Below are 20,589 nucleotides of genomic sequence, written 5' to 3'. Positions count from 1 at the left end.
CCCCAAATTAAGTCTGTCACTGTTTCCCCATCTATTTGCCATGAAGTGATGGGACCAGATGCCATGATCTTAGTTTTCTGAATATTGAGGTTTAAGCCAACTTTTTCACTCTCCTCTTTCACTTTCATCAAGAGCCTCCTTAGTTCTTCGCTTTCTGCCATAAGGGTGGTGTCATCTGCATATCTGAGGTTATTGATATTTCCCCTGGCAAACTTGATTCCTTTATTCTTCCCCACTCTATGAAAAATGAACTTAAAGCAGAACATTGCTATGTCACACATGTGTTGGTATGTTGTGCTTTCACTGTTACACAATTCCATGTATTTTCTAATTGGTCTTATGAGACCCTCTTTCAGGTAAGAATATTTAATAGTATATAGATTTATTGCATTTTAAGCTATTCTCTTGTTATCAATTTCACTTTATTGCATTATGATCAAAGAATATGATTTTTTGAGATGTTGAATCTTTGAATTTATGTAGATTCCTTTTAGGGTTAAAGCAAAAGTTGATTTCTCTGAGTGGGTTTGAAAAGAATGTATGAAGTTATATATTCATTCCAGCTCTTCTGTTCTAGATCCATTGTTCTTTAACATATCGATTTGCTCCTTATAAACTTAAGAAATAATTTTAAATTCATTAGTCTGTTATTAAAACTATTAATCCAACTTGCTTTTGGTTGATATTTGCCTGAAATATCTGCTACTCTGTATCATTATATTTGAACTTCTGTTGTTTTGTTTCAGGTGAGTCTAAGTACTGCACAGTGCTTCTGATTATCACTTAGGAAAGTGTTTTCATATACATTGTTCTGTTGATACTTCCGCTTCACAAAAAGTGAAATGACCCGCCCAGTTCTTAGGCTTTCAGAACCTCAGTGCTTTCCCCTAGACCACAGCAGAGAGAGCGGAGTTTGCCACTTTCCTCTTTACATCCAGTGTCCCCATTCTGACTGCCTTCCATGGAAATGCCATATTCAGAAGCTTCGACATTCCCACTCTCACACCTCACTTCTGTTTCATTCCCAAAGTGTGTCACTAGGTGACTTCCCAGCTCATCGGATTTGAGAGAATTTTTAAATAGGTAATGATTAATTTTCCTCCTTCTCAAGGGGTGTTTAAATAATTAACAGCAACCTCCAGTGCCTCAACTCAAGGCAATGAATAATGTGGTAATTTCCAGCCCTTGGCAAGTCTAGTGGGATAAATGTTTTTGAATCATGAGGTGTGGGAGTAGCCAGTTTCGGGCTTGTCATGAGCTGAATCACCTGTGCAGGCAGCTCAGCCCACACTACCCACATGACAGCTTAGCACTCTGAGTAGTCAACCTAAAGTTACAGGTGTGTAGAGAAGATCCAACTTCAAAAGATGAAAAATTTCAACACTTTTACAACCACTGAAATCCATTAAACTTACATATTCATTATATATGTATATATGCTACTTATGAAGCATTGATAAGAAATTTAATTTTATCCAGAAAGTATAATAAAAGCATGTTAACATTTTTACTCTATAGAGTGTACTCACATCATATGGGAACAGTTAAGTCAACTAATAGATCAATTAAAGTCATAATTTTGAGTTTTTGTTCGATTTGTCAATGAAGATTTTACTATGGTAAATGCCCCTAGGTGTTCTATACCACCAACGCATCCTCTACCCTTTTCCCTCTTGCTCATGTCACTGCAGACACACAGGTTCCTTGCTGCTCCCTAATCATACCAATCATGCATGTGTGCTAAGCCTCTTTAGCCATATCGGACTCTTTGTAACTCCATGGACTGTAGCCCGCCAGGCTCCTCTGTCCATGGGATTCTCCAGGCAAGAATACTGGAGTGGATTGCCATGCCCTCCTCCAAGGCATCTTCCATGACCCAGGGATCTAACCCCTCTGTGCTGCATCTCCTGCCTTGCAGGCAAAATCTTTACCACTGAGCCACCGGGGAAGCCTCCATACCAATGATACATTTCTGCATTTCTGTCCTCTCAGCTGGAAACACTGTTGTCCCAGGTTTCTCCTAGGACTACAACTACCTTGATTATCCAATACACATGGCACCTATACCATCCAATCACTTTCTTCACATGCCTATCTATCTATTCAACCCTTATTACCAAATAGCATATAATGGATGTCATTTGTTTCTATAAATTCTATGAAAGCAAAGACTTTGGTGTGCCAAAAACACTATGCCTAGGACTTCCCTGGTGGTGCAGTGGATAAGAACCAGGTTGCCAATGCAGAGGAGCCAGATTCAATCCCTAGTCCGGGAAGATTTCACATATCGTGGAGCAACTCAGACTTTGTGCCACAACTACTGAGCCCACTGTGCTACAACTCCTGAAACCCGCCCACCTCGAGTCTGTGCTCTAGTCTGTGTTTACGAAGAGAAGCCGCCACAGTGAGGAGCCCTCGCACCAAATGAAGAGGAGCCCCGCTCACTGCAACTAGAGAAAGCCCATGCACAGCAGCACAGACCCAGGGCAGTCAAAAATAAATGAAATAATAACTAGAAAAAACACTCTAGCTATGAAAAAAATTGGGGATTCAATAGTTTTTTGTTAATGGATAAACCAAAAGAAAATTTAAGTACTATGCAAATTACAATAGATATCCTATAACTCTAAATTAATGACATATCAATGAAAATAGTATATTTCTGCAGTGTCTTAAATGGCATACTGTTTTATATAAATAAAAGACATTATTAAAATGTTTTGGCTTATGACAAATTCCTAATTATTGTTTTTACCAGTCAACATTTGTGGAGGATTGAGTTTATAATCATCTAAATCATGTTTAATTGAAAATATTTGGAGATAAAAGCATGCTAATAAAATCAACAAATATCTAAGTACCTATTGCAAATGTTTAGATTTTTTTATACTTCTATCAATTGAAAGATCAATAATCTATTTTGTTTAGTGATTGAGATTTCAGGCTCTCAGAGTCATTGCTGGAACATATAATAAAACTGGGTGGCAGATGGTTTTAACTCCACCACATAAATCAGGTACAAGAAGCCTAACATGGCTATATTTTGGTGATCAGATTAAATCCATCTTTATGCCCCTCTTTGCGTGGATATTAATTCAACATTAGTCATTAATGGGGGAAATTTCTCTCTTTGTCTCTAAGATTCTATGAAGATGCCAGGATTTTATGCAGTCCAGCAAATGAAGGTCTTTTATTCTCACTAAAAGCTAAAGGCATGCTTCGATTTCAAGTTGGCATTTTTTTTTTTGGAGGAGGTAACATGCCAAGGACAGCAGAAGCTATACACTATCTGACTCTTTCTTCACTTCCATCTTATTCTCCTTTGCCTTCCTTGAACACAAGAAACTATAAATACAATGCAATTTACCAGGCTCTATGGCAGCTTGGGGAGCCATGTGGCAGCTGAGCAATGAGTTGAACACAGAAGCTCACTGGTCTTGGTTCTCTCCCCTGGTGCATGGTATATGATTCACTGGTACACAGTTATCTCCACATTCTTTTTCCTGCAACAGCCATGTGAAGCTGGAGGTATAGATACCATATGAAAAGCAAAAGAATAAACGTCAACATGCTAACAGTGGCAGAAGAGAGAGCCAGCAAGAGCCTGTGTCCTTGATGGCACTGCTGAACAGCTGAGGCAATGCCAAGAACCAGCTACGTATGTGCTAAATGTTATGGCCCCAAACCAAACACCTATTTATTTAAAATATTTTAAGATTCTGTTTCTTGTAGCTGAACACATTGCTAATTGAAATGCCAGTCTTGGGCAAGGGGATCTTTGTCTAGCATTTTAGCCCTGCTACCTACCGTCTCAGCTCGGTAGGTACACCATGCTGTCATTTTCTGCAGTTAGGGCTGCTTCTCTGGGCTCTGGTGATAAAGTGAGCACAGTTATCTGCTAATGGCTGGTAACCTCCGAAGCCTGCCTCCTTCGTGGCCTTGGTGAATTTCACCATTCCACAGAGTGAGCACTTCCAGCTTTTGCCCTCCAAGCACTTATTTTATTCTCCTCCACCATGGAAATATCAAGCATATTCCCTGAAAATGAGCCTTAAACCCTAAACTGAGATCACTTTTAAAGGGTGAGACAGAGAAAGAAATGAAATAGGGAAAGTAGAGGATGATGTTAAATATTTTTTTTCATATTAATTTCCCAGTTACACTATTATAACCTATCCTGTTTTGGCATAAGTGTTGATATTTAATTTAGTCATTCAAAAGATCAGTTTTAAATTCCAGAGTCTGCCTCAGTTACCGAGTAATCAACTGAATGATAGACACATCTAGTACATTGTTGGTTAAAATACCAAATAACAAATTGCTATGTTTCAAACCTTAATCTTCCCCATAAAAAAAAAAAATCACAGACACAACCTAAGTTAATTTGAAAACAGATTTTATCACCAAGGATAAAAGAAAAAAAGTATGATATCAACTTTATGTTAGCCACTTGAAATCACCTTTAATCCAAAGCCTATGTCTTATGCTCACGTCAGGCACAGTTTAAAAACATCTACCTTTATCTAGAAATAAGCAGAACTTATTTGCAAAATATTTAAGTATATTGTCTCATTTTTTTCTGGCTAAAGAGAAATGCTGTCATTTCCTCCATTTATTAAAAATAATCACTCAACTCCACTTTCCACATCTACAGTTGCCCCTATTTCTCTGCTCCCTTTTGTAACAACTTTTCTAAAGAGAATTTCTCCATGTGTTGTCTCCAGGTCTTCATTCTCTTAAACCTATCTTAATCAGATTTTTACCTGTGTCACCAAAGCTGATCTTGTCAAAGTTGCCAATGTCTCCACAGTGCTAAATCCAGTGACCAGTTCTCCCAATTGATTGTTTCCTCCTCCTTCATTCATTTTATTTCTAAGCTTTCAGTCCCCTGCATTCTTTTCATTTCCATCCCTCCTCACTCTCTGGTCATTCTAATCTCATTTGTTGGTTATAACAATCTCTCCTTACCTGGAAGTGTCCTAGGAATCAGTCCCTAGATCTCTTCACTTTCCCATCTACAGATAACTCCCTTGGTGATCTCACCCATTAGGATACCTTTAAGTGCCATCTTTATGTCAACAACTTTCAAAGTATGTTTTCACCTCAGACCTCTTACTCAACCTATGTCATATCTAATAACCAAGCTGATATACCCATTTACATCTTTAAACTATCCACTTGTTCAACGGAAATCTTATATTTATACATACATAAATATGTGTGTGTGTGTGTTCATCACTCAGTTGCGTCTGACTCTGTGACCCCATCGACTGTAGCCTTGCTGTCCATTGGATTCTCCAGGCAAGAATACTGGAGTGGGTTGCCATTTCCTTCTCCAGTGTATCTTCCCAATACACACACACACACACACACACATATAAGGAAATTAAAAATCAATTGTCCTAAGAAGCCAAAATACAGGGTTAATCAATTTATTTTCTTAGAAAGAAATTTACAAGTAACAAATATAAATACACTTTTTGTGCCTAGCCAGTTTCTTCAATAGCTGAATCTTTCACATATTAATATGAAGTTTTAGAGACAGTGCTATAGATATTCTAGAATGTATTTTTACATTAGTAACTGTACTTTAGAAAAAGTTTTCTTTTCCCAAGTGTGCTGTATTTTCCTTCGTTCAAAGAAAAATATGCCAAGTTATATGCCTCAAGAAGAGTTCAGTTCAGTTCAGTCGCTCAGTTGTGTCCGACTCTTTGCGACCCCATGAATTGCAGCACGCCAGGCCTTCCTGTCCATCACCAACTCCCCAAGTTCACTCAGACTCACGTCCAATGAGTGAGTGATGTCATTCAGCCATCTCATCCTCTGTCGTCCCCTTTTCCTCCTGCCCCCAATCCCTCTCAGCATCAGAGTCTTTTCCAATGAGTCAACTCTTCGCATGGGATGGCCAAAGTACTGGAGTTTCAGTTTAGCATCATTCCTTCCAAAGAAATCCCAGATCTCCCTTAGAATGGACTGGTTGGATCTCCTTGCAGTCCAAGGGACTCCCGAGAGTCTTCTCCAACACCACGGTTCAAAAGCATCAATTTTTCGGTGCTCAGCTTTCTTCACAGTCCAACTCTCACATCCATACATGACCACAGGAAAAACCATAGCCTTGACTAGACGGACCTTTGTTGGCAAAGTAATGTCTCTGCTTTTCAATATGCTATCTAGGTTGGTCATAACTTTTCTTCCAAGGAGTAAGCATCTTTTAATTTCATGGCTGCAGTCACCATCTGCAGTGATTTTGGAGCCCAGAAAAATAAAGTCTGACACTGTTTCCACTCTTTCCCCATCTATTTGCCATGAAGTGATGGGACCAGATGCCATGGTCTTTGTTTTCTGAATGTTGAGCTTTAAGCCAACTTTTTCACTCTCCACTTTCACTTTCATCAAGAGGCTTTTTAGTTCCTCCTCATAAGAAAGAGTTAGCTTATCTTTATTTTTATCTCAGAAAAAAACAAAATCAAAATATCTTACTGACATTGTTAATAATGTTGGCCACTGCTTCCACCCTTCTCAAGCTAAATGAGGGCATGTTTTCCATTTTCATAGGATTGTGAGAAATAACTAAGCAAATAACTATGTTACTATAACCACTGCTTTAACCAATTCATAATTAAACTCCCTCTTAATGTTAAAAAAAAAAAGACAAAACCACTTTTTGTGGATTTGGTAATTTTCTACAGAATTCTCAATAAGCTAGGGAAGTACTACTACCACATCAAAGATTATGTCTAATTTGGATGGTCCTACTGTGACCCTGCGGAGAAGGCAATGGCAACCCACTCCAGTACTCTTGCCTGACAAATCCCATGGGCAGAGGAGCCTGGTAGGCTGCAGTCCATGGGGTCTCGAAGAGTGGGACATGACTGAGCGTCTTCACTTTCACTTTTCACGTTCATGCATTGGAGAAGGAAATGGCAACCCACTCCAGTGTTCTTGCCTGGAGAATCCCAGGGACGGGGGAACCTGGTGGGCTGCCGTCTCTGGGTTCGCACAGAGTTGGACACGACTGAAATGACTTAGCACCAGCAGCAGCAGCCAGCAACACTGTGACCCTGACGGTAATCTTGGAATCTCTTAAGCCTACTTTGCAGAATAAAATAAAAGTTATATATAATATTTTTATATTCTTCAGAAAATATGCTAAGACTTTCCAAATCATACTGAACCTTTAAATTACCAGAGATTTCGCTGATTTCTATTTATTGTTATAAAATGTAAACAACTCAATCTTTGGAGATTTAGTTTGTAAACAATAGGAAAAAAAAAAACAACCTTCGAAAGTATATTCATTTTGATGCTTGGATGAATTTGAAAAGATTTCATTATCTTTAAAGGCAACCTTGAAATGGATTTAGAAACTGTTACCAAAATTTTGTCCCATGATTATTACCTGCAAAAAAAACCATACTAGAAATAAAAACTATGTTACTACTCTATGAAAATTCTTTGCAAAAAAAAATCAATGATAACATAATAATTATAATCATAATTCAGTTCAAATTTACTGAGGAGAATCCCTGAATTCAATACTGTGCTAAGGATGCGTGCATGCATGCTAAGTCCCTCAGTGGTGTCTGACTCTGTGTCACTCTCTGGATTGTAGCCCCCCAGGCTCCTCTGTCCGTGGGATTCTCCAGGCAAGAATACTGGAGTGAGTTGCCACGTCCTCCTCCAGGGGATCTTCCCGACCCACAGATCGAACCTGCCTCTCTTACACCTCCTGCACTGGCAGGTGGATAGTTTACCCTAGCCCCACCTGGAAAGCCCCTGTGATAAGTATACTATATGCATTTTCTCATTTAGAACTCATGACAGAATTATGATATAGATATTACTATTCTCAACAGTTTACATGTTTCTATAAAATTTAAATTACTTGCTCGAAATCCATATCACTAGTAAAGGAGAACAAGATTCCAACTCAAATTTACTTCGACTCTAAAGCCATTTGCTTTACCATAGGGCAACAAAGGTCCGTCTAGTCAAGGCTATGGTTTTTCCAGCGCTGTCTAGTCAAGGCTATGGTTTTTCCAGCGCTCATGTATGGATGTGAGAGTTGGACTATTAAAAAAAACCGAGCACCGAAGAATTGATGCTTTTGAACTGTGGTGTTGGAGAAGACTCTTGAGAGTCCCTTGGACTGCAAGGAGATCAAACCAGTCCATCCTAAAGGAAATCAGTTTTGAGTGTTCATTGGAAGGACTGATGTTGAAGCTGAAACTCCAATATTTTGGCCACCTGCTGCGAACAGCTGAGTATTTGAAAAGACCCTGATGCTAGGAAATATTGAAGGCAGGAGGAGAAGGGGACAGCAGAGGGTGAGATGGTTGGATGGCATCACCGACTCAACAGACATGAGTTTGGGCGGACTCCAGGAGTTGGTGATGGACAGGGAGGCCTGGCGTGCTGCAGTCCATGGGGTCGCAAAGAGTCGGACATGACTGAGTGACTGAATTGATCTGAACTCAACTGAAGGGCTTCCTAGGTAGTGCTAGTGGTAAAGAACCTGGCTGGCAATGTAGGAAATGTTAAGAGATGTGGGTTTGATCTCTGGGTCAGGAAGATCCTCTGGAGAAGGACATGGCAACCCAGTCCAGTGCTCTTGCCTGGAGAATCCCATGGACAGAGGAGCCTGGTGGGTTACAGTTCATAGCGTCGCAAAGAGCCAGACAGGACTGAAGCGACTTAACATAACACACAACACAGGTTAAGTAGGTTTATCTACAAATTACAATAGAATAATGATTTGTGCTAATTGGTGGGGGTGGGGGTAGATCAGGGGAGATCTTTAAAGTGAATCTCTGATCTTAGAAGTTAATTCTGGCATTGCTGTTGATAAGTTTAGATAAAATATATAAGAGGTTTAAAATAATAGTAAGCACAAAATCTGTTGCAAACTGAAGTTTAACTTAGACAGTTATTAGTGTCCAAGAAGGCCCAAACCAAAGGTGAGGCAGGACAGCAAGAGGTCCGGGGTCAGTGATGACGCTGTGTCTACCATATCCCAGAGATTTTATGAAGCCCTGGAGCTACTGAACAAAGGAACTAGAGAAAATAATGAATTGTTGACTACAGACACACAAGAAAGAACCAAATGACAAGATGTGTTGAATGGCAAAGTTAAACATTTGTTTTATTCCAATGTTGATAGATTGACAACTAGGAAAGAACATGGTGAGATGCAAATTCGGAAGATTCAGTCTAAGTAACAGTTCACTTTAACAAATATGTACTGAGATTCTTCAGTGAGCTTGGAAGTTTGCCTTGCAGTAGGGATAAAGTGATGAATATACCTGTTGGGGGACTCTAAGGGACAGTGTCCAAAAAAAGAGTGGGTCTTACTAAATCATTTTATCATATTTTGGGCAGTAAAAGGAAAAGAGATGAATGGCAACAACTTAGTTTATTTACAGCTCCCTTTCAATGTAATCATTTCAAAAAAGGAAATTTAATTCTTTCAAAAAATGAAAGCTGTTTTATTAATTCTCAAATTATATTTATGATATTATAAAAAATCTTCTAAATGTCTGTTTCAAAATTAGCTTACAGAGTGGTTGGAATTCCTCTTCACCTCTCCCTACCTATGTAAGTCCTCAAAATGCTTTTTTCATTTCGTTTTTGTGATTCACCACAACTTACAATATCGACTAAGGAACTAGACAAACTGCATTTCATTGGACCAGTTAAACAGGCAAGGAAGATTTTATTTAAGACTATTGCAATAAGGAGAGATTAAACTCAACTACACTGAAACACAAGTGGTAGAGTTTTTAAGCCCTGGAGTGAGCCAGTAAAAAGTACCAGAGGACATTAGAGGGGAGGTTGGTTAATGTGACTGGATCATCGGTGTTTGCTAATTGGCACTTAAGAAACGCATATATATGGAATTTAGAAAGATGGTAATGATAACCCTGTATGTGAGACAGCAAAAGAGACAGAGATGTATAGAACAGTCTTTTGGACTCTGTGGGAGAGGGTGAGGGTGGGATGATTTGGGAGAATGGCACTGAAACATGTACAATATCATATGTGAAACAAATCACCAGTCCAGGTTCCATGCATGATACAGGATGCTCGGGGCTGGTGCACAGGGATGACCCAGAGGGACGGGACGGGGAAGGAGGAGGGAGGGGGTTCAGGATGGGGAACATGTGTACACCCGTGGCGGATTCATGTTGATGTATGGTAAAACCAGTAAAATATTGTAATTAGCCTCCAATTAAAATAAATAAATTTATATTAAAAAAAAGAAAGTTAGGCTCCTACCTTCCCACAGAGACTAGGAGTTAGAGGTGCTATCTTTTGTGATTATTCTATTTCAAAGAAATGGATCCCAGGAACTTGAAAAAGATATTCCTGGGTTGTAGAAATGGTGAGAGCTAGAAGGCTTACCCTTCCAAGGGGCAGAGAAAGAATTTACACTAGCAAGTTTTCAAAAGTAAACACTTTAAGAAAAAGGGATGTCAGGGGCCAATGCCAGAAAGAAACGTCTGGTGACCTAGAGGGGTGGGATAGGGCTCGTGAGAGGGAGGCTCAAGAAGGCAGGGATATGTGTATATTTATGGCTGATTCATATTGTTGTAGGGAAAAAAACCAACACATACTGTACACAAATCATTTTCCAATTTAAAATAACTTAAAAAATAGTGTTTTGCGGAATTGAGAGGAATGGTAAGGCATCTTGGTCATAACCATCAGTTGGCAATTCAAAAGATAACATTTGTCTTCATGAAACAGTCTCATAGTTCACCTGGTTTAGTTAGAAGAAGGATTATTTGATGGTGTGAGGCTGCAGAAGTTTCTGCCTGTGGATCTCAAGTGAACCACTTATGTCAGAAGATGCTTTCTAAGCAGCAATTCTACATGTCTTTCTTCCACAGGTCCAACACACCGCATGTCAATACCAGAACATTTGGTGCCAAGAAAAAATGATATTAAAAGCAAAAAATGTTATTTTACCTTAATATTTTGACATTCAATGTTATGGTTGCTATGTGTTATCAGTTCTAAAAAACAAGTAGGTGGATCTGAGCCTGAAAAAATTTAATTTTGGAAAATAAACCTTATACTTGTATCTTTCCTAGGAATCTCATTTGTGTCATTAGGGAATTTCACATTAAAAGGCAACATGTTCTCAGTAGTCCTCTGTCATTTTGTGCTCTTATGATAAATTTTTTAAAAACTTATGTAAATTCATTTTACACAAATCAAAACAAATATAAAGCCAGTAGTATTTTATATTTTGACAGTCAGCTAGTTCTGAAAATATTTAACTTTAACATTAATGTAAAAGTAAAGAAAGGATATTACTTTGTCAAAACTGAAACAAGCAAATAAAAACAGAGCATCTAAGAGGAAACTGTCTAAATTCACTAAAGAATATGAAAATTTGTGGTCTCTTCTCTAGCATCCCTGTGATGGAATGGAAACCTTTCCAGGTCTCCAGTGAAAAGAAGGTCTGGCCTTCTTGTGCAGAATTTATTCTAACATGACTTATGAAGCTGAATTATATAATTAGTTCTTTACCTTTGACTTGTCCTTTCGTTTATTTCACACTAACTGACCTTGCTTCAGGCGATATTCAGTGTTTGGACTTTATCTCTGGCTTTTCTTTGCCTTTGTATTTGCAGCAGTGAGTGTGTGTCTGTGTGTGTGTGTTTTGATCGGTATTGTCTTAGATTCTGGGGCTCTCTACCAGTCATCTGCCTAGAATTCTTACAATTTTTTTTAAGTTTTTTGCCACCCAGTGTGATAAGGAACATCTACTGCAACAGGAGAAAATACCACTGTACAGTGTTTAAACTACTGTCTTTGTTTCCAGATAGAGACCAAATTACTGGTAAAATGTGGGGTCTCAGGGAAAAAAAGAAAAGAAAGAAAGAAATACACAGTCATTCCTTAGGTACTGACTTCATGCTTAAGTCTTTGCAATAAAATTACAGGTTTTATTTTTGATGAGAAAATTAAGTATATCTTTAAGTCATATACTTTCTCTTGGCCATTAAGAAATAACTGGTTTTAAATTAACTGTTCAGTTCATTGCTAACAGATCTCAAAAGGAGATAAAAACACCGAGACCATTGATTAAAGTTTAATCAAAGCTTTTAGGAACTACGATCTTCAAATTACATTAAGAATGCTTTTATATCCTAGCTGTTTCACCTCACTATTCACTACTCCTAAGACAAATGTGAAATTGTCACTAATGCCAAAGTCATTTTAATCATTTTGGTGTGATGACAACTCTTTCTAACTCAGAATAAATTCTAAGTGTTTACCAAATTTATAACAAAGATCAAAAATATTTTCCCTCAAAAATAATATACTTGAGTTAGATGGAATGTCCTTATATCACTTTTTGATTATAAGAAATACACTGAGAGATGAAGATTTAAACTATGGATTTACAATACACCTATAAAATTCTTTTTAATGACATCTCATTTTGGAATCACATTTGATGACTACGAAAAAAAATTTTTCCTAATACAGGTACTTGGCTGATCTGCTAGTAAAAGACTAGCTAACCTATATGATAAATTCACTTCAGTTCAGTTCAGTCGCTCAGTCGTATCTGACTCTTCCTGACCCCATGAATCGCAGCACACCAGGCCTCCCTGTCCATCACCAACTCCCGGAGTTTACTTAAACTCATGTTCCTCAAGTCGGTGATGCCATCCAGCCATCTCATCCTCTGTCGTCCCCTTCTCCTCCTGCCCCCAATCCCTCCCAGCAGCAGAGCCTTTTCCAATGAGTCAACTCTTCGCATGAGGTGGCCAAAGTATTGGAGTTTCAGCTTTAGCATCAGTCCTTCTAATGAACACCCAGGACTGATCTCCTTTGGAATGGACTAGTTGGGCCTCCTTGCAGTCCAAGGGACTCTCAAGAGTCTTCTCCAAAACCACAGTTCAAAAGCATCAATTCTTTGGCGCTCAGCTTTCTTCACAGTCCAACTCTCACATCCATACATGACCACTGGAAAAACCATAGCCTTGACTAGACGGACCTTTGTTGGCAAAGTGATGTGTCTGCTTTTCAATATGCTATCTAGGTTGGTCATAACTTTCCTTCCAAGGACTAAGCGTCTTTTAATTTCATGGCCGCAATCACTATCTGCATCACCATCTATTTTTTGGACCCCCCAAAAATAAAGTCTGACACTCTTTCCACTCTTTCCCCATCTATTTGCCATGAAGTGATGGGACCAGAGGCCCTGATCTTAGTTTCCTGAATGTTGAGCTTTAAGCCAACATTTTCACTCTCCTCTTTCACTTTCATCAAGAGGCTCTTTAGTTCCTCTTCACTTTCTGCCATAAGGGTGGTGTCATCTGCATATCTGAGGTTATTGATATTTCTCCCGGCAATCTTGATTCCAGCTTGTGCTTCTCCCAGCCCAGCATTTCTCATGATATACTCTGCATATAAGTTAAATAAGCAGGGTGACAATATACAGCCTTGAAATATATATGGTATTTATCAAATCTACAAGTTTAATTCATGCTCATTTTTTTCTTTGTTATGTTTCATTTGCTAATAATATGCATACAAGTCTTTTGTAAAATAATATACATGTCTAGGCTTCATCTCCAGATATAATTTAAAAGGTTTAAATTTTATCTGGTATTTGTTTTTTTAAGTGACATCAACAATTTTTTTGATGCAGAGCCAGGATTAGATATCAATATTCTAGGTGAAGTTTTCCATGCTTGGAATGATGTCTTATGTATCTGTGCTTCCCTGGGCTGCTCTAATGGAAACTATGGACTTTGGATAATCATATATCAATGCAGATTCATCAATTGTAACAAATACCACTGGTGTAGAATGCAGAGAGTGGGGGATGTTGTGCATGAGTGGGAGCAGGGGGTAAATGGGAAGGCTGTATTTTTTGCTTAATGTTTCTATGAATCTAAAGCTGTTCTAAAATATAGTTCATTTTTTAAAAATTGAGTGCTAGGCACCTGGGATTCTCAATGGAGAATACATAGTCTTTGAACATTTTAATGTTCAAAGTGCATATTCATTGGTCTGTCACTTTGACATGACAGTTTGATGAATAAATAAACTATGTAATACTAATGCAATTTAATTATTTAATCCTTAGATAATGAAAAATATCATATTCTCAGAGTTGTTTCAGGGGAGAACAGGAAACAAAAGATCAATAATAATGATACTGCAACTATGTCAGGGAAAATTTATATAAATCTATAGTATTCATTTAGCTCTAAATGTCTTCAAGCATGTTATAAATCCTCCAAAGTCCTTGCTTTGTATTATCGTCTTTTAATATATTCACTGTCTCTTTCCAAGTTAAGTTCACTCTTGCTCATTCATCTGTCTTGTGATTTATTTCAAAGATAAACTGAATATCTTCCCCTTTTTTCTGTAAGTATTTAATCTTGATTTTTAATCAAAATTTGATGGCAATTATCATGTATTAAAATGCATTCTTTCCCCATCCTATATAATTTTCCTTTTTACAGTAAATCCTACATCCTGACACCATAGTTAACAACTTTTTGTAAGTAATTATATTTAGACAGATTTTCTTTTCTGAATCTTGGTTTCTTAATAGTCTCTTAATAATCAACAGTCTCTTAATAGACTTAATAATCAATAGTCTCTTAATAATCTAGCTCTTTTAGACCTAGAAAAGATTCAGTAAAGTGTTGGATTTGTCAACCTTATTTCTCTTTTCCATTTTCCCTTTCCTCTCTTCCTGTTGGTGACATAGAATTTACAGGTAAATAAACACATAACCCTGCAATGAAAATGGAATGCCAGCCACATGTGGTGTACTGCTCAGACACTCATCTTTTATCCAAAAGCAAGACAGAAGTCATATTTAGAAGATAAGGCATTTATAAGAGGGCTTCCCAGGTGGCAGTAGTGGTAAAGAAACTTCCTGCCAAAGCAGGAGACACGGGTTCAGGGAAGATCCCCTGGAGTAAGAAATGGCAACCCATTTCAGTATGCTTGCCTAGAGATTCCCATGGACAGAGGAGCCCGGCAGGCTGCAGTCCACGGGGTCACACAGAGCTGGATACGACTGAAAGGGCTCAGCACAAGAAGCTCAGTAGATATTTAAACCATAAGAAACTATGACAGGAAAATCGTGACAAATATATACGTGAATAGTCTTGCCTCTCTGATCTTTCACTTCACCTCCAGTAAAATGAAACAAAAAATATTTACCTCCAGAATCACTGTGATGATTAAATTGGAAAGTGTAAGTGAAAATTCAGTATTTAGTCATAAAATGCCATACAAAAATCAAATACCATAATAATAATTTTACCACTTCAGAATTATAAGAGCAAAAATCACTTAGAAGAGGAAAACACTGGCTACATGTCTAAGGCTTGAATGAAAATGTGACCTATGTATGTTTACAAATCCTTTCATCTCAAATTCTTTATTATGCATGAGTGTCTTTTGTTATCACGATGCATAAAAATGGTAAAGCCTGTTGAAAACTCCAAAACAAAGAGACGAGCCAAGGAAAAAACATGAATAATTTATTCCGATAGGATTCAAGTTTATCCCCAACTTATTTGCCTTTTATTCTTCATTTTAGTTAATTACATTTTCACCATTTATCTTCAAGGTTATGCATGCACCTTGAGATGGTCACAAAAGGTCCGTGATATAGGGGTTCATAATTAGGTTGTATGTTATATTCAGAGTCCCAGGGGAACTGATAGATTCCAGAAATACTGATTAAGCAAGATGAATTCTTATACAGTTTCAACTACAACAGTTTTAAAGACAAGTACAAGCTTCTTTGCCACAAAATTCACAAAAAAGTAATCGATTGAAGAATATCTCTTTTATGCAAAATATACATTTTAGGATATAATTCAATTCATATTCTACTATATACTGACATTGTTCTTGATAATTTAATAAAAAAATACTCTCATTGCCAGAATTTTATTTTTTTAATATTTATAATTGAGGTAACAATGACAAAATGCTTGAATCATGAATAATATTAATGAGTTTAAGTCAAATAACTTTTAAGAACTTAAAACAAATGTGAGACTCCAAATGGGTCAGTTTTGACAAATAGGCACTGAAAATTTTACAACATAATATGACAAGCTAGTGTAAGTGGTTTATTAAAAATAAATGCTACAGTTAGTGTTCGTAGATCTAACCAACAAAGGAGAACTAAAGGAAATTAAGACAGACCTATAGTATACCAATATCACTGCTCGTATGATCACAGCACAATCTACTGCAGGTCCACAGAGGGTAATTCACAGAGGGGCGGGCCTTACTTGAAGCTCCAGAGACGCTGATCGTGACTCTGGCTTTCTTTGATGTGAGATGGCCAAAGCTGTTGACCCATGCATACATGTGGGTATTTACAGCTGTTTCACGCCAGCCAGTCCTCAGCAGACCACTCATATGGGCAGCACCAAATGAGTTCCAGCCACAGTTCTTGCATAGGCTTCTCATGCCTCATGAAGACGCCAGGATCTCTTCCAAGTGCAACCTGGTCACGTCAGGGCACATTCAGCAGCAGAAGTCTGTTTCCAGAACAGTCCTTGGTATGGCTAAATTCCACTGTCCCTTTTTCAGCAGTCAAAAATCCATGATAAATTCTGTATAACACTGCAGTCAATAACAGCAGCACCAGACAGTATATTAATTCCTTCACCATAAACTTGTGTTTAATTATAACTTTCTATGTGTAGTGTTATCAAAAGCATCACGGAATCTCTAAATATAAGTTGTTTATGTCTGGGTAAATACAGTGCTGTACAAGGTCTCTGACATGCAGGTCATGCTCTAGGACTTGGGGATATAAAGTAATGCATGTTATGTGGCCAATTCTAAAAGTGACAATTGTCTCCCTAACCGGAAATAAACATGAGCATCAGGAATTAGCAGTCTCAAGGACCCTAAATGCCTTAGAAATATTGTTTATCTCTCAATTTATAGTATGGTATTTTCTTCCCTCTCATGTCCAATACATCAGACACACTACTGCTATTGCATTTGTAGAGATGTGCAAACAGAATGTCTTCCACTTGGACTGAATAAGACACCCTGAGGGTTTCATCGGCGTGTCCTGATGAATTCTGGTTGCTAGGTAGTAGAAACTGACACTGCAGCAGGCAATCAAATGCAAAGGTAAAACTGCTGCTTAAATCCTGCTCCTCAAAAAGGTTCACAGTACCAATTAACTTAGGTAGTCTACGGGGCATCATTAATTTACACACAAAGCAGAGAGGCTGTTCCAAGTAGTGAAGAAGGCAAGGGGCAGGGGAGAAGACCCAGTACTAAAATCATGAACACCTTATCAAGGCATTTCTGTGCTTCATGGAGACAGATGGCATATACATATAAGACAGGGAGCTAAGACATGCGGACAGAACAACATACAGGACAAAGCACCTGATTAAACACTGCCTGAAAACCTGATTAATGCTGTCAGTCAGGAATTTAAGGCTGGTCAAGAAAGCTTCCTGTGAACAACAATGCTCTTTGTTGTTTGCGAAAAAAAAATAATAAATTAAATAAAAGAAGGGGGTAAAAAAGACAAGAATTTTGAGTGATATTTGGCACCCTGACTCTGAAAATGATGACAAATTCTGGGATTAAAAAAGAGAAAACATGAGTCTAGTTCCAAATAGCAGTTCCTATCTGAACGATGCAAGCCTGGCTGGCAGTTACCTTTCTCATGTTTTGTGCCTTCCCCAAGCCATTAAGTAAGAGATCTGGCCTCGGCTTGCGTGTAACCAGTAATGACAATCTCTTTGCAGTTATCTGTGTGCAAACAACCAGAGACATTCAGAACTCCAATACAGCATTTTGGAAGGAAAGTAAATCAATCAAGAAATTAAACACATCTTTTTTTTTCAAAGACTAATAAAGAAAAAAAAATTGTCAAGGAGAAATTCGCCCTCCCTGCCCCACAGTTCAACATGCAGAACAGCCAACCAGTGCCTTCACATCAGCAGGATGGCTCAATGCAAGTACACATATCCCGAGCCCTCTGCGGTCCCCGAGCTCTGCGACATCGCTTTCAGGTGATAGAGACAAGATGGTCCATGCAAATGAGCTGACCCAAGTCATGTTGTGTGCATTCAAAACAGAATCCCAGACATCTTCAGAATGGTTCAGAGTCACAAGAAATGAAGTTCCCATGAAGTAGCTGGCATTTGGAAGCACAATGATTTAAATATATCTCCCTGAAGATGTGTTTATGTATTAGGGTACTCGCCAATATCTGGTGCTATCTGTCATTTTATTGCGAAAGGAGATCAGGGCAATTCATACGGAGAAGTGGTAGCACTACTAGGAGAAGATTCGTTTAAAGCCAGGATAAGATTCGTCAGCTACCCAAGTGGCATTTCTGACCTCAGATAGTAGTATCATGCAGGATTTATACTGTGTTAATGGCGTCTGGAGTAACTCTACATTTAATTATTTCCATTATGGGGTAAACAGTACTTGAATTAAGACCATTTAGCCAACTGATGCGGTTTGGTTTACAAGATAGATGGGATTGGAGATCGAGAGCGCCTTAGAGGACAAGGAGAGTTGTAAGGTGAAGTTACTGGAGAGAGCCTCAGAGCATTGCCTGCCAAGCCCGCTATGTTGTTTAAGCTTCTGGATTTTTCATATCCTTTTATGGAAAAATGCACAGACATCAGTTGAATTCAACCAGAAAACAGACACAGACAGACAATATCATGCAGGGCAATCAAAGTGCTATTTTTGAGCTCAAAGAATTTTCTTACAAAGAATTCAATATTGAGACAATTTACAACTCTAAAAAAAAAATGAAGCTCATTGTAGCTGTCATTTCCAAAAGATTAAGCCAGCTATCACAAATTACTATTGTAATATTCAAAATCTATTCTTTTCCAAATTATAGTTTGTATTGATGTAATTTTGACATATTCAGTATCAGAAAACTTTTAAGAATTATGCAAAGCAACTTAAGTAAGATATAAATTTGGCTAGTATTTTTAAATTTCAGAATACGTCCCTGAAAAAAAAAAATGAGCTATTTTTTCTCTTTTCATTCTTATGTTAGTATTTACTAAGCTAATAAAGCATGCTTAAGTTTAAGTGGACAACTCTTTCCCAGCATCTTTAATCTTCCAGCTTTAAAAGGGGAAGGGGTTAAAAGGATGATTCCTCAATAATGGCTTTTAATGCCATTATCTAGGTGATGCAGAATGAATGCCCATTTCTAATCCTTTGTATTAAAAAATAAATAAATAAGTAATATAAACTGAGTCATCATTTCAGTAAATTTAAATCTGATTTTGATTATATATTTTCAGCTGATTCTTCCCTGCCAGGAATAAAGAATAATTTGATATTAATCCACCTTTTCTTCCTATTATCTTGCATTCTAAACTTCTGTTCATAATAATCATTGACTTACAGAATCCTTTCCACTTACAGGTCTTTCTGACAAACTTTAACCCACTGATTTTTGCCTTAGCTGCTCAACCCACATCCATCAAGGACACTTTTAGAAGAAGTATATATTGTGGTATTTTTTATTAGAAAAGACTAGAGGCAGGTAAATGAGGTAGTGAGTACCTACTGTACAAGGAGGGGTAAAATTTTCTTAAAAGCCAGGCAATCATTAACCGAAAAAATAGTCATATTATACAATTCAGTAAATAAATGTTCTGACAGCTCCACTGAAAAAGTGTTATAGATCCAGAAAATGACAGCTCTACTTGGGGTAAGGTTTGACTAGTAGGAACCCTCTCTCTCTATACACACCCACAAACTTTTAGCAGATTAGATGTTTTCTTTGATATTTTGTAGATGAAAATTTATGTCATCCACTGATTATAGTAAAGTTTTCTAGAACATAATTTCTGCTAATGAGAAAATTATCTGCCTATATGTTTTATTAGTATTTTGAGCTATAAAGCTCAAAATGTGAGGTGCATATATTTCACTCTGCTCTGGTGGGTGATGGAATAGTTAATGAGAGAATGTCTTAAATAATTAAAAAGGAATTGCAAGTCATTCATTCTTACATAGGGACCTTCACATTTCTAGAGGGCTAATTATCATTACTCTTCTGTAATGCGATTGGAAATATAACTAGGACTTGTAGAAAGAATAATTTATCCAAGTTGACTTGGATTTTTAGTGTAACCTAAAAATGTAAACTAGACTATAAACATTGATTGGTGTTGATTAAAAGCAACCTCATGAATATACATGAATCAAAGAAGGTTAATAACTATAAACCATCCTTGTAAAAATATACATCTTTTTCCCCCACAATAACTATGTTCCCTATGAGACTTCCAAAAAAGGTAAAAATCTGTTTAACAATTTATATTAATCATGTTATTTACATGTAAATCTTGGTTGCCCTTGCAAATGTTTAGTTACTTTTCTGAATTATAGTCATTAAGATAAATATTATTTATTCTGTTTATAAGTCCTTTTATTTTTAATAACTATGATTTCAGTGTCCATTTGAGAAGGGTTCCCTTATAATTTAGTAACAAGTATTTAATTACTAAAATTATGTTTTTCATATACATTTATTCTTCCTTTATTCTGCAGGTTCATTTATGA

At 37.4% G+C, this 20,589-nt stretch overlaps 1 protein-coding gene across 12 annotated transcripts in view; it reads right to left on the bottom strand.

The window, feature by feature from the left end:
- The window catches only part of KCNC2 (potassium voltage-gated channel subfamily C member 2), a 287,584-nt gene that overhangs the window by 35,037 nt on the left and 231,958 nt on the right, over positions 1 to 20,589 (bottom strand). For 5 of the 12 annotated variants that reach the window (XM_027543333.1, XM_027543340.1, XM_027543331.1 and 2 more), the window contains one exon: positions 15,510 to 18,652. The exons of 1 other annotated variant lie outside the window; for it this stretch is intronic. In XM_027543333.1, the coding sequence (XP_027399134.1) occupies positions 18,516 to 18,652 (137 nt within the window). In that variant the 3' untranslated portion in view covers positions 15,510 to 18,515. Of the gene's footprint in view, positions 1 to 15,509; positions 18,653 to 20,589 lie in introns of those variants that run through there. 6 more of the 12 variants (XM_027543336.1, XM_027543343.1, XM_027543335.1 and 3 more) reach the window with 4 other exon arrangements.

Source organism: Bos indicus x Bos taurus, chromosome 5 (genome assembly GCF_003369695.1).
Source record: "Bos indicus x Bos taurus breed Angus x Brahman F1 hybrid chromosome 5, Bos_hybrid_MaternalHap_v2.0, whole genome shotgun sequence".
NCBI classification, from domain to species: domain Eukaryota; kingdom Metazoa; phylum Chordata; class Mammalia; order Artiodactyla; family Bovidae; genus Bos; species Bos indicus x Bos taurus.
The sequence above is the reverse complement of the archived record's forward strand: the minus strand, read 5'-3'. Positions and strand labels throughout refer to the sequence as shown.